General features: G+C 40.0%; 1 protein-coding gene across 1 annotated transcript; it reads right to left on the reverse strand.

Annotated features, from left to right (window-relative positions):
* Window positions 1-1,029: 1,029 nt before the first annotated feature.
* On the reverse strand, window positions 1,030-14,390 carry stc1 (stanniocalcin 1). The gene is made up of 4 exons (XM_027152762.2): window positions 13,773-14,390; window positions 7,803-7,945; window positions 7,367-7,578; window positions 1,030-6,151 (listed from the first exon to the last, which is right to left on the reverse strand). Exons 1-4 carry the CDS (start codon window positions 13,918-13,920, stop codon window positions 5,869-5,871), a joined length of 786 nt encoding a protein of 261 aa, XP_027008563.1. The 5' UTR covers window positions 13,921-14,390; the 3' UTR covers window positions 1,030-5,868.
* Window positions 14,391-15,223: the final 833 nt, after the last annotated feature.

Genomic DNA, 15,223 nt, shown 5'->3' on the forward strand with positions numbered 1-15,223 from the left:
ATAACCAGAAGGCTGTTTTCTTACAGAGAAGTTTCTAAATGAATTCATAATTAATTTTTTTTAAGAGTTTAGATCAGGTTAGATTAGATTAGGTTAACGTCTGAAGCATATTTTTTTATTTTCCATCATAACACAAGTTTATTAATGTTAACTGTTATTAGCACAGGGGGGAGCACGGTGGCTTAGTGGTTAGCACGTTCGCCTCACACCTCCAGGGTTGGGGGTTCGATTCCCACCTCCCCTTGTGTGTGTGGAGTTTGCATGTTCTCCCCGTGCCTCGGGGGTTTCCTCCGGGTACTCCGGTTTCCTCCCCTGGTCCAAAGACATGCATGGTAGGTTGATTGGCATCTCTGGAAAATTGTCCATAGTGTGTGTGTGTGTGAGTGAATGAGAGAGTGTGTGTGCCCTGCGATGGGTTGGCACTCCGTCCAGGGTGTATCCTGCCTCGATGCCCGATGACGCCTGAGATAGGCACAGGCTCCCCGTGACCCGAGAAGTTCGGATAAATGAATGAATGATTGAATGTTATTAGCCACCATTTATATCATCCATTCCGCAAACTTTCACAACTGCAGACATTTTAAAGTCTGCTGAAATACTAATGACCTCTTTTTTCAATCAGTTTGCTTGCCTTTAAATTCCACAAAGTTATTATTACATCTTATGGTCAAAAATGGGAACCACATCAAGTGGTAATAAAGGCCCACTGGGACAGGAATTACACTGCCCTGTGCTCACTCTATAAACATTTTTATTGGAAAAGCAGCACACTTAATGCAGGACTGTTAGTGGCTGGGTTGCCAGATTGGGAGAGATTAAATTATTCAGCCATACAATTCTATCTTGCTTTTTAGCAAAGGCACAGTGTTAGTGCAGACAGTGTGTCTATGATGTACAAAGAGAAAGGGAAAGTTAGATGTTTGAGAGAAAAAGAAGATAAATGTCTGCAATGTTTTGAGGAGGATATTTTGTGCAGCTTGGCATCAGTCAACAAATCCAGATATCAACAAATTGACACCATGTGCCTGATATGAACATAGTTTATTTCTACACAGTAAAAGACACATAGTTGATGCATTGGAATCTTCCTTTACCTGTAAGCACAGAGAAACCCGTCACATATACTCGAGTGTATATATGTGCATGGGCGTATAATAAAGTGCAAATCAATCACAAAGTTCTATCATGCGTAACATTAGGGACATTAGGACAACGAATCCATCGAATGCCTTGCAAAACAAATTTACCTGCTTCTTTTATTTATTTATTTATTTATTTATTTATTTATTTATTTATTTATTTATTTATTTATTTATTTATTTATTTATTTTATATTCTTAGCTATTAGGTAAAATCAAACTAAATAACGAAAAAAAAAAGGGGAGAGGAAAATAAGCGTGACAGGTTATCCAAATAAAATACATCAGTGAATATAATAACAATAGATTTCAAGTTTTGAGAAAGTACCATTCAGTTTAATGGCTGATTGAGCCTAGCTTTTTTTTTTTCTGTCCTTAGTGCCCTGGATTAAAGAATAAGTGACATACAATCACTTATTTGCAAACACAAATTATGATATTTGAGCTGTTACATTAGCTATATGGTATTTTCCAGTAACTGGGACTTTTTTTGACAATTGGGAATATCCCATGTTTTGAATGCTTCATTACAATAATAATAGAATTGAATAGTACGATGTTTTTTTCCCCCATCATCTGTTTTTGGTGCATTATAACTAACTAAAAATCTGTAATAAACTTTCAGGGCCTCAGCCAGCCCTTCACACCAATACACTTTTGAAACAAATACATTCTCATTTTAAAATCCGTTGCAATCGATTATTACTTTTCTTAATCGATATGCAACTGTGTAAGTAGTAGGCAAAACAAAACAGAATACATATTCATCCAGAAGTGCACTGCTGAAACGAAACCAAAGATCATAGATGTAGGTGCACAATGTCCCATGACATACCAAGGGTAGTGCGTGCATGCGTGTGTGTGTGTGTGTGTGTGTGTGTGTGTGTGTGTGTGTGTGTGTGTGTGTGTGTGTGTGTGTGTGTGTGTGTGTGTGTGTATGTAATAGGCATGGCTACACACATGCTCCAAAGAGCAATGATTTTCTCTGAGATGGGTCGGCCACTCCCTTTCCACAAACACGGGTAAATGATGGCACCATTAGTACTATAAAGATCAAGGGTCTCATTTATCAACCGTGCACGTACAAAGTTCTACGGGAACACAGAAAGCACCTAAAACTACAATCAGAAACTCTTATCTGAAGAAAAGTGTCATCACACCTTGCTTTTAAGGTGTGCGGGAACATCATGGCTGAGAACGACTGAGAGACTCATTAGGGTTGCCCAGATATGATTTTAGTTTACACTTTAATAAGAAATTGGACACAGTTTATTTTCCACTAATCTATTAGTATATATACTATCAGCAAATATGATAGGAAATATTTCAACAATAATGTAAGGATTCAAAAAAATGGAAATTATAGCCATGTTGTTTACAATATTTGGGGGATTTTTTTTAAAGCTTTAAATTTAAATTTAAAGCTTTATCAACATTCATTCCTGGGATAAATTCCAACTGTTTAGAACAGACTGGAGGTTCTTATACAAAGAATTAGTACTTGTTCACTAACCACACAACCCACTACAGAGCTGACAGGAATAAGGCTGGATGTGCTTCCTTGAGACATGTTAAGCCATCCACCACATCCTTATTCCAATCTGCATCACATGCTTGCGTAACTCTAACGCTCACGGCCGTGCTATCTACCCTCTTCCTCATACACGATCTCGCTACTCGAAATCTCTGGAGCGCTTATCCGTTGCACCGCTCAAGAACTCCTATACACACTCTGATAAATGAGACCCCAGATGTTCTACATATTAGGCATTATAATCCTTTAAATCCTTTGCGACAACACAGTACTCTCTCAAGGTAAGCACAACTGAAAAAAGAAATTGTTGAAACTTAACACAGTGGGCTTAGAAATAGGTTTAGCAGCAACTGTTTGGTACAGCAAGTTCCTTGGTGTTTCATAGACAGAGATCGCTCTTAATCCCGAAACGAAAGGAGAGACTTGGCTCTCAAACACACTACATATGTCACTCACACTACATCCCTGGCTACTCAAGTATACAGCTATAATGGTCTCTCTAGCTCAATGTTGAAACGTCGAGCCCAACATGCGTAAGGTAAAAGAGTTTCGATTGTTTCAATGCCCTTTTATTAGTGGTCCTAAGAGATGGAAAGAGGAAAGTGCATATAAAGACACATCTTAATGTGTCTCTTACTACATACACACACTGATATTTAAATTAACAGGGAGAAGAAACAGGGAGAGACAGTCAACTTGGGACTGGGGGGGAGTTACATTGCCATTCATTTGGGGGGGGGGAGGTAAAAGGCTCTACTGTAGTCTAAAAGTCAAAGTCGACCGGCCCTAGCGTTTGCTCGGGCCGCTATAATGTGGATTTCTTTTAAGCATGAAACCTTTCTAGGAATTATTGCATAGTTTGGTGAGTTTATTTTAAATGTGCACATCATTTGGTTTTAAGAAAAAACAGTCATTGCCACTGCCAGTGTCAATTTTGCGGACGAGAACAACGAAAACGGACGGTGACTCATGAGGACATTTAAAAAAAAAAAAAGTTTGACTTAAGGTAGTATGCTAACAAGCCCGTGAACTCAACATAAAGTCTGGCAGCAATTCGCGTATGAAAAAAGTCAAATCGGCGATCTGACTCGAGACTGAAACCGGTGGCAAAATTAACACTGCATCCTGTGCTTGAATCTTTTCATTTGATTCCTCATTGGGCCCAAACTGCTCCATCACTAAAGCCACGATGGCACCGTTTAACAGCTAAGCTTAAAGTCTTTGACTTTACATATCAAAAACCGACCCTTGTTTAATTTCTACTGGAATGGTCTTGTTCTTCAAGTACATCTTATTTTATAGAGTAGAAAGTTTCGGTGGCAGTTTTATTAGATATGACAGTATCTTCATGGGCTTTGCCTCTAACAACTCTACTGCCCCGTTCCCCCCCCTCCCCACCTTTCTTGGTTTATCTTCACTTCTACACTAAGCACTTAAACAGAGATGTCTACTCTTCCACTCCGGGTAAACACTCTGAGAGAGAGAGAGAGAAAAAATAGGCCTTTTCATAAACATTGTATATTGCATAGTGTCAAGAATGGCTCCAGAAAACACTTTGCAGTGACTGTTCCAGTTTGAACCGTTTGTGCTAACTATAGATGTATTGTACAGGAGCTTAAAGCCACCCTTCATGTACAAAATAAACCAGCAGTGCGTTAAAATACTGGATGTTAATATTTGTCTTTTCTCTCCCTAACACAGGCAGAATTTTATTAAAGCTGAAAATAACTCTAAAGCAACAGTCTATTGTTGACCCTGCACAAAATACACAGTAAGTGGCAATGCTCGCAACACCCTTTATAGTGGTCCCATACAACACTCGCAGTTGACTCAAATGACCAACGTGTTCCCCCATGACCAGCACAGAGTCATTACATGGGTCTCATCTCGATAGAAAGGAAAGAAAAAAAGCCTAAGAAATAGAATATAAATCTAAAAAAATAAAAAAATAAAAAAAATCGGTACAATGCCACAGGTACTAACAGAAAAAGAGAAAAGAATAAAAGAAAAAGAAAAGAAAAACACCTCTAATTGACTTATCACAGAATATCTACAGAAATGAAATAAAATAAACACTTAAATAATATAGTAGCAAAATAAATAGGAATAAACCCAAAAGGCTCTTTTCTTAAATAGACATCTTGGTTTGCTTCGCAGCACTCGCACGCTCGACCCCACCTCTGTACGTCATATTCACCAGGGAGCAAGTTGTTCATCCGTCCGTTACGTCTGGCTATGGTTTCAGAATTTCATGTGACACTAGCATTGCACTCGAGGGTTAGCAACAAACGTTGCTGTTTGTTTTTTTGTTTTTTTCTTGAATAGAAAAATAATATCTACTAAATGATCACCTTCCATTCAGATTTCTAATCGGTTATGTAAAAAATGATTTTTAGTCATGACACCTAATGTTACTGGACGCAGGGTCTATGAGATATGGCATCTGGAGTAAATCTTAGTGTCTTTTTTTTTTTTTGGTCTTTTATAATGAATTCCTGCAGATTTTCTTTTGAAAGATATCCCTCACCCAACGAGTGAGCGTTCACAAAAAAAGGCTAGTGGCAATTTAAGATCTAGTGGCGATTTAACATCTAAAAATAGTAAAATTTTCTGTTAATAAATAAATAGTACACTCTCATATTTATAGCACATGCCAACTATTTCACATTAACAATATATTCAGTATATATACACATATTTTCTTTGTTGTAACCTTTTTAAGATATATCGGTTGTATAGGTATATAAATGTTTCTATATCGATGGTATTATTTTCGTTTTTTTTCTTTAGATACTTTTCATGAAAATAATATATCTATCTAAGAACTCTCTACACAATGGCCTGAATATTTTTTTTTTTAAAGAGATTTTACACTGAGCTTGTAAAAGAGACTTTAAACTGTGCTTAGATCAGTCTCTAAATATGAAAGAAAAAAGCTTAGCTGGTAAACTAGTCCCTTGAAATTCAATATAATGACAATATAAATCAAATCTAAAGTTGATAAACATAAACATTTGACATTCAAGCTATTTTCATATAGGTGCATTTTTCCCCCTCTTTCCCGTTCAAGAGAATTAATGTTATTCCTGCGTTCTGATGGTGAATGAGCCACTAATATGTTTTGTTTGTTTGTTTGTTTTCATTTAGCAAAATTGTGCACAACCTCTAGATTCGAACCAAGAATCATGGTCTGGGTTAAGAGCTGTTATCCATGTTACGTTTCTTGCTGAAGAGATTGGCCGTGTCCCTGTTGCGTAGATGAGGCTGGTTCTTGTGTGGGTGGGGACTGGCGGGCCAGTGCCAGCCTCCACGAGTCTCTGCCCCAGCGGGCACAGCAGTGGATGGGCAAGGCTTGTTCTGCAGTAGCTGGAAGAGCATGGCTATCTCAGGCCCTAACCGAGCCATCAGATTCACCCTCAACAGGTCGACCGTTTCCTCGTCACAGTCCATTAAACTCTGCAGCAGCTTTCCATAGAACCTAAAAGACACAGAACAGTCCCTCTGAGCCCATGCCTTAACAGATAAATGTGGTTACAACATCGGGTAGATGCAGGTAACCCCAGACGAATAGAGGAAATGTAACATGTTACACCTTAAATAATGCTGCTTTCTTTATCTAACCCAATCCCTGGGTCATTTAGCTTGGATATTTCATTTAACTTTAACCCAAAATTTGCATATTGCATATATCATATAGATGGACTGGCTGGGGTGGTGTTATAGCCTAGCATTTAGTTCAATTTGTCTGCTGAAACATGATAAGAACCAAGAATGAGATGAGTTTTACTCAATCATTTGTTTGTAAAATATAGTTATGTATTATATAGCGCATATTGTGTGAAAAGTTAGCTATGAAAAGCTTGGTTAATGCTTTGGGCTAGCTAACAAATCTAGCTAATAAAGTTAGTTATAAAATGACTTCTTAGGTCAGGACTCTTCTGTCTACGTAGAGCAAACAAACAAAGGATACTCCTTGGGTGTGAATGGTGTAATCGTTCTAGAAATCTGGAATCATGTAAAACTGTACGTACGCATCTCTAAACAAAGAGGAAGGCTAGCAACAGCGGCTATCGCTTACCTACAGTGTCGTTCTGACACGTCTGCCTCACTGTTTGCACTCTGATTCACATCTTTAGACCCCAGTGTCATGTCAGTCTCACTGCCACAGGTGTGAGGCACACACAGTGATTAAAAGGTGGGGATTTCCTATCACCTCTTCCGTGGCAAATACTCTCTGGTGCACAATCCATAAATAGTATGCTTGAGCTGAGGCTGTGACATAATAAACCTGCATTCGGGGGGTTAATGCAATTCAGCATATTGGGTTCTACTTATAACCCACCCACATTGTGGTCACATTAACCCAGTGTGTGGTCTGTTATATATTCCTCCAGCCCTGGATTACAGAAATGACTCAAGCACTTTTTTTTAGCACGCACCATTCAGTTAATCTGCAAATTAAACACAAAAACACTAAGATATTCGACCAAAGCTCACAAAGAACCCCGTTATAATCTCACCGTACTCTATCCTTTCTATAACAATTTCTATAGAACCGATACACCACACCTGAACCTACAGTCCTCCAAGGTTGACCTTTCCGACATATGTGTTTCATGACATGACATGATAAGTACACAATAATCAAACAAGCTTTCTCTTGCTGTAAGAACCGGATGCTGATGAGTCTTACTTGTTAGGGAAGTGGCTGGGCAGTTGAGCTACATCCGCAATGGCTTCTGGGTTTGACCTGGCCACAGTGCAGATGTCCAGCTTGGTGTAGCACTCCTCCTGGACCTCCGAGATCATCCGCTGGAAAGTGGAACAACGGCGCACAGTAAGAAAGACCTTTGAGGTGATGCCATTGGCGATGCACTTCAGGCTCTCCTTCACAAAGGCCTTGCCCTGGAAAACAGATCAGAGGAAATATCTCAGTCTTCTGCATATATGAGCTCATTGTCACCAATGATTGGCCAGTCCCATGGGGTGGGCGGGAGGGACTGGCCAATGGGACTGGCCAATCTACGTAATCTGAAGTTGTTCTACAGTTGGTAGAAGAACAGTTTTCAAATGTTATTATTATGATTATTAAAAATCAGATCTCAATAAGATCTGAACATGATACGTACCTGAGTGTCAAATTTAGCAGCACTGTAGAGAAAGGACTTGCAGATGTCATGCATTCCATCTGTGTCACACGTGGAGTTCTCCAGACAAGCAAAGGCACCACAGCCCACTTGAAGGGCACTATTCAAACAGCGAACCACATCCGCTGTAAAAAGAAAAAAAAAGAAAAAAAAAAGAAAGAAAGACAGTGAACTTAAGGTATTGTGCTATACCCTCTGAAAACCCTCGTTGATCAAAATATACAGAGAAATGTTTACTGTGATATGTTAAGGTAAAACACCATATTTATGGTTCAGTATTGTCAAAGGTTTGGGGAGATATTTGAGCTTGGGATACTGTCTGAATGCATGTGGCTTACCCCCAGGTTCTCTGCATTCCCACCTCCTGAAACATGCCAGTAGGTAAATTGGCAAGGATAAAATAACCATATGTGTGTGAATTTTTACAGTGCCCTGAGATTTATTGGCGTCCTATCCAACAATTATCCCTGCCTCACACCCAGTGTTCCTGGGATCCACTAACACCCAGAGCCGGATAACACACTCATGAAAGACTCTCAAATCCACGAATGAAACCATTCTGGATCCTTTGGAGCTTATTTGTTTGAAAATTGTGAAAAAGGGACTCGTTTGGAAAACGGGACATCTTGAAATCCTTAAGAGGATCAGTAAGTATGGAACCCATTCTCATTAGTCTCATGATAATTCGGGGAAGAAACTATGGGTCAACGTTGATTGTTGAAGCTTTACTTTACTTGACTGCGGATTATTTAATGTAAATTTCCATTCCTTGCTAATTCCAAGCCAAATTCCTTCATGCACAGACTTAATATGACAAATAACAGCATGCTTGAGTGGCTACTGGACGCCTTAAAATATATAAGTCTGAGGCACAATTTAGAGTAATTACTCTACATTTCTAGCATTGGCAGTGGATTTTATGAGTATTCCAGTAGTTGTTTTCTGTTCTTGGAACTGCATTTGTGACCTACTGCACTGCAAATACCAATTGCCAGCCTCCTGGGGGCTTTAAGGCAGTCTGGGTGCTGTGTGCCCTGTGTTTGCCCCTCATAAGTAGAGAGGGGTTTATGAGTAGGGAGGCGGCGAGAGGATGTGTGCCATACGGTATTGGTTTCTGCTGACTGTCGCATTTGGCGCAAGATCTGCTGCTTCCATTACGCTCACATGTGACAAGACAATAATGCTCAGCTCCACAGGCGAGCTTGCCAAAACCACCTACAACACTCCAGTGCCAGGGACTATAAACACTTCACCATGCAGACTTGCACTGTGTATTGGGTCACTGTGCCACCCCACATTAAAGATGTTTTTCATGGCAGCAGTGTGTGTGTGTGTGTGTGTGTGTGTGTGTGTGTGTGTGTGTGTGTGTGTGTGTGTGTGTGTGTGTGTGTGTGTGTGTGTGTGTGTGTGAATGTGTTTAGTGTGTGAAAGAGAAACTGGTGTTGCATCAGACCCATTGTTTTGGGGCTGAAGGGAAAAAAATAGGTTGTGTGTTGCTGTGTCAATTCAGCTGGCAGAAAGGTAGACTTATGAAATAACCAGAAAACCCCTAAATGTCATAGGATGAATACATCTATTGTCAATAAGGTCAGACGTGAGCAAAAGCTCAAACGAAGTTGCTCTAAAGGGTTTATGAAATGCTTATTCAGTGTCTGACACCAGCTTTGTCTTGGTACGCTTAACTCTTGTCAAATGTTTTAATGCCATCAAGGAAAATTCTAACAAATGGAGTCAAATGGTTATGACCTTATCACTTTTAGCTGTTAACTATTGTAACCCACAGAGTTGCTGAATCCTCATATCTGATTGGCTGAAGTTGTTGATTTCTTTTTTTTTAAAGCAGCTCTGATAATAGTGCTGGCGACGGGATTTATAATAACGCGTTAAATGAATATTCACACAGAGCCGTATGACTCTTTCACACTACGTGATCTAAGGCGACAAAGAGATCCGTTAAAAGTCTGCTGTATGTGGCAAAGAGAAACATTATTGTTTTTACGATTCACAAGGATTTATTTTTTTATTTCAAATGAATGAAAAAAGTCTTAGGTGTCCTGGTTAGTGGTAACTATACATTTCTCATCACAGGAAAATCTTCATCTTGTTATGTACTTGTTATAGCTGTTAGAAAATAAGCAATAACTGGACCAAACTGTCTTGCGGGCGTACCGCGACATTAAGCTTAACTCTAAACGGATAATTCGCACAATGTGTCATTCTTTAATAATCATCGTGGTCTAAAAGAAATTACACACTTTAGGGAACCTGCTGTTAACCAAACTAACAGCATATCGTGCTAACATGATGTCATCCTATAAAAACCACCTCTGAATTAGATTTGGGTTTATTAATATTATAGCGATGTCACAAGCGCTATAGAGCTAAATCAGTTGGGAACAGAGTTAGTGAGCTGACGAGAGATCTGCATCATGACTGTGGAATTAGCTTCGGTGAACCTAGCCTAATGATGCATCAGCACCTGTGGTGTGTGCCATTAGCAGCAGAGGAAATATGGTTGCGTTTCCTTTCTTTGAACCATGCCAGTTATGATGAGTAAACCTTCCATGGGAAATTGTGTTAGGAACTAGTCGGGCCACCCGGGAGTCAGAATTCACACCGTGACTCACCAAGTGAAATATCGATTTGTTGATCCCAGATAGAGCTCTTATTGTGTGAACATGTAACCCAAGCAATGTGCTTGGGTGTATTATGTCTAAGGAAACATGAATAAAAGTGGGCTTACTCTACCGTAATGTGCACAGAGGCTCTGACGGCGAGTGCTGACAGGTTTGAGTCGACAATGAACCTTTTTGTCTTTGCCCAATTTTCTCTTTTTGTCTCTCTGTCATGTATTTGGCAAGCATTGTGATGACAACAGTGTACTTTCTATGTATATGTATATATACTCTGAACTTACATGGTTACCTGTTCAGATTTCACCTACCAAAGTTTGTGACCCTGAATTGAACCCTTCAGTATCTTAGGATTATGTCAGTCTTTTTTTTTCTTTTTCTTTCTTGTGTTGAATGACCTCATTTCCTACTGCTCTAAACCACCTATTTGAACAGTCTTATACAATACCTATAATACATTGAGAACTCCACAAAATAATACACTGAAATCCAGCCTATAAAAAAAACATAAACGGGCTCTTTTCAGGCTCAAAACGAACCTGTTTCTGTAATAAGACACCTTGCAATTGTGGTACCTTGTGGTGCTCATATGTTTATTGTAAGTAGGTTTGCTCTATTTTAGTTCTGAGTGCTTACTGTAGCACCACTGTCTCTTTGTCTATAAAACACTGAGTCAGTACATGTCTCCCCTAGCAACTAAGTACAACAGGAAGTTATGCAAATACCAAGTGGAGCCCTTACAAAGGTTTTCCTGAGCAGAGACACGGCAGAGCTGAATGTCCCACACTGCACACAGATCCACTTTATTCATCTTGGCAAGCTGGCGTCACTGCATGGTAATTACTTTCTGTTTAATATGCTTTTTGGACATTAAAGTCAGACTTTTTTTTTTTTAGCAAGTTCAAATGACCTGCAGTTTTTGTGAGCTGGCACACAAAGTCAATACAACCAGCAGCGTAAAAGGATGAGGCTTTATGGTCAAGGCTTTATCTATTGTTATCCTGTACACTGATTTTCACATCGTAGAGAGACAGCAGGTTTAACTGTGCTATCTGGCGCCATTTTCTGCCTGCACGACCCACACACAGAGGCATTCTCGCCACAGCATGAGGCTACCGTTGGGCTAAAGCCTTGGCAGGAATAAATGAATCGACCGCTGAGGTGACAAAGGTTGCGCTACAAAGGTTACCTTTTTTCCCAGCAGCACTAATCGGCTACGATATGCGCGCTTGGAGTTCCTATTAGTGTCCCAGAATAAACACATGAATATTACTTGTATTCCCATGACCTTCATATTCCAAAGTTATTCTGCATTTTATATTGCCGAGCTTCAAGACCGATCAGATTCAAAACTCCATTCTAATTAATCAAGAAATCCAATCAGAAACAGTTAATCAATAAAATTCCTTTCATACCAGTACATTCTGAAACATCATCATGATTGGTCACTTAGCTAGATGCAATATGGCTGGATTTTAAATGAGAGGCTACAATCCATTAGCTCGATGGTTAAACTATCAGGGTTGAGCAATGGCATCAGAGGGATGAACTAAAAAAGAAAGTCACCCAATTTTCAAAATGTCATTAATAAACCTAAAGGGATAGTAAGAAATCAGCCCCAGCCTCCATTCTTCAATCCATTCCATGTATGTCCACTGGTGGTGCTGTTGTGCATCGTTCCATAAAATAATCCAAACCCTCAGACCTGGTTAAAACCCATCTGATTTGGACTCCAAATCTTAATGTTTGAAAGACTGCCTGACCAATTATACAAGGCACTCCTGAGAGGAGGGTAAACAGTGAGCAGATTTTTTCAATAGAAATTTTCTTGACTTTGGCAGCAAACAAAATGTAAAACTGAACTTTCTTTGGCGAATCACACGCATGAATTTATCACACTATGTACACAGTGATATGGGCTTGATAGCTGCTTATATGAAGAGCTACTATCCCCGTGTTAGGGAGCTTGATGCAATCGTTTAGCAAATATTCTTTAGTCTAAAATATGACTTCAGCCATTAACTGACTTAACCACTGCAGCCCTTTATTAGTCATATGGTATTATATCAAATGGGTAATTAGTGTTGCTAACAGTGTTATTGCTGTTATCAGATGGGCAGTTTAGCACGTGACTGATTATATGAGGGTTTTTTTTTGTTTTTGTTTTTTACCTCAGTGACATTCTAATAATGTGGTTTAAACATATAGCCTACTGTAAAACAAAAACTTACCAAGTGGTGATGATCAGTTCATGGAGAAAAGGAGGAAGATGTTTTGAAGCAAAAGCCGACCGATGTTTAGTGGTTTGTAAAACCCAAACTTTTTTATTCATACAAATATTAACCGTTATTAACAATTGAACGCATAGAAGAAATATATTGTCAATCAACAGGTATCTCAGGCTGCTTTATAAACCAAAATATGTATCTCAAACTAGAGTCTGTGCAGGTTTTACATGGAGATCAGTGAAAACTGGTAATCAGCATTGTAATATATTTACCTAGGACACATTTGTCTGCAGTTTGGACCTCAGTAATATGGCCTCTGGTTTGGCTGTAGCTGTGCTATTTGAAATCAGTAAGTCTTGCACTCATCAGTAGCTTGACAAGCTGGGATTTTCAAGGTAGCTTCCCCAAGATAAGAATCAATAACACATGTTGCAGGCTACTGTTGCACAGCAACTTTTATTCTAAGTTTAGAGAGCAGTATGTCCAATAGGCACACAGTGACAAAACCAAGAGAGAAGGGTTTATCGTGCATTCTGTAGCTGTTCTGCAAAAGGGTTTGAAGAGCTCTGATTTAGATCAGTGCGCTCCAAACGTGATACTCTCAGCATGTGGAGGGAGAAACACTGTGCCGGCTCATTGACTGACTGACGGCTTTAGTGCTATTCACCTGCAGGAAAAAAAAAACCTTCATAGGCCAGGAAATAATATTCAGTTCAGTGAATTAATTGAATCTGTGCTTGCTAAATGTGTGCTATCGAGTCTCTGTACAATGCTGAAATAAGACAAGTGCAGGATTGCATCCTTTCTAACGGTGTACATAGCATACGCTACATCTCTGATGCAAAACCAGCGATCAACTCAAATGAGCCGCTTGACCGATTTTGGTGTACTAGTGTAAACGCATGCACAATAATTCACAATATTTTAGTCTATGCTGCAAGTAAACTACAGTGCATGTGCAAGACATTCGGATGATATGAGTAATCCGGTCAGATTCATACGAGCGATAGCTGATGGCTCGAGCTCTTGGATGTGCAGCGCACAGTAGCGCCAAAAAAGCGCTGCGAGCGGAGGAGGATGCTGCTACTTACCGGGGCTGTTGGCGGAGGCGCGCGCTCTCCGCGGCGAGTACGATTCGTTCACGTCCTGCTCGTGCGCCGATGCGACGACCAGCAACCCGAGCAGTAGCACGAGCAGCAGCAGCAGCAGCAGCAACCAAAGTCCGCTCCTTTGTGGCATCTCTTGAGGCTTTCCTGAATTCTCTTATTAAGAAGAATAACGGCTCGAGGTCCTCTGCCTCCTGTTAACACGCCGATGCACGCTTTTTTTTTTTTGACAGGGATGATGATCTCGTGCAAATCTGTGCTGTGGCAGATGAAAAATAAATCGCTGACTAAATTCGTGTCGTGCAGCCAGCAATAATCAAGACTCTCTCTCGCTCTCTGTGCATGTGTGTGTGTGCGTGCGTGTGTGTGTGTGTGTGTGTGTGTGTGTGTGTGTGTGTGTGTGTGTGTGTGTGTGTGTGTGTGTGTCTATGTGTCTATGTTTGTGTGCAGCGTGTGCAGATCCTATACTCGCCAATTTCCCTTCTCGCGTGCATGACAGGAGCGCAGGTCGCCCTTTATATAGCCATGCACGAGCATCTAGAGCCCAATCACAACCCGGCATCCGGGTATTAAAATGCACATCTGAAACTTTTTGCCCAACACCCTCCCTCCTACCCCTTTCCATGCTAGTTAAGCAACGCAGGATGAGACGTCGCTTTCCTGGTCTCTGGAAGGTATTCTGTATTTGAAAACATTGCCTCATCCTATGTTGATTTATCCAAATGTTTGAGAGCTTTTTCCTTCATCATTTCCCTGCTCCATATCACTAGACTGATAAAGATTGGTGTATCCTTGGAATACATTCAACATTTTATAGACATGGGTTTGGATTTCTGGTGCGCACGTGCGCTCTTATTCCAGAGTTGCGGTCGTTTCCCCCTAAAGTTGATTTAGGTTCTCAGGCAGAATCATATATTGTTTCCTGCCAGCTTTTCATTCGTCATATGAAGTTATATCATCTGGACAATTTGCATTGCTGTCACTGTAATCTCTATCATCTTGAATGGTTCAATCTAACAGCCAGTTTCATTATTATGCTTAACAAATGACTGACTTTATTTCCCCTCCCAGAACCCTTTTCCAGTCTCATCCCTTCATTGTGTGCTTCATGCTTATCTAGTCAAATTCGTTGCGCACTTTTTGTGTTGAAAAAAAAAATAATAATAATCCAGCATTTGTTGTCCTTCGTGTGATTTGAATTTTTATCGCGCTGGCATTTTGCGCAACTGTCATCCAGCCAGCATCAGCATCCAGCCAGCATCAGCATAAGGTCCAGAAGATAAACAGCAGCTGTTCTAGAGTTGACATTAAAAATGAATACATCTATTTATTCCTAAGTTGCAGTATAACATATGTAGACTGTTTTTATTATTATTATTATTTCTTTTTTTAAAAACTCAAATGGGATCAGAGGGTTTGCGGGCAATCTGGCAACA

Source organism: Tachysurus fulvidraco, chromosome 14, assembly GCF_022655615.1.
Source record: "Tachysurus fulvidraco isolate hzauxx_2018 chromosome 14, HZAU_PFXX_2.0, whole genome shotgun sequence".
NCBI lineage: Eukaryota > Metazoa > Chordata > Actinopteri > Siluriformes > Bagridae > Tachysurus > Tachysurus fulvidraco.

Coding starts and splice junctions, on each gene's coding strand:
- stc1 (XM_027152762.2), bottom strand. CDS start 13,920: ATGCCACAAAGGAGCGGACTTTGGTTGCTGCTGCTGCTGCTGCTGCTC. Junction 7,946..13,772: donor CGCCTCCGCCAACAGCCCCG/GTAAGTAGCAGC, acceptor TTCTTTTTACAG/CGGATGTGGTTCGCTGTTTG. Junction 7,579..7,802: donor CTGCTAAATTTGACACTCAG/GTACGTATCATG, acceptor TCTGTTTTCCAG/GGCAAGGCCTTTGTGAAGGA.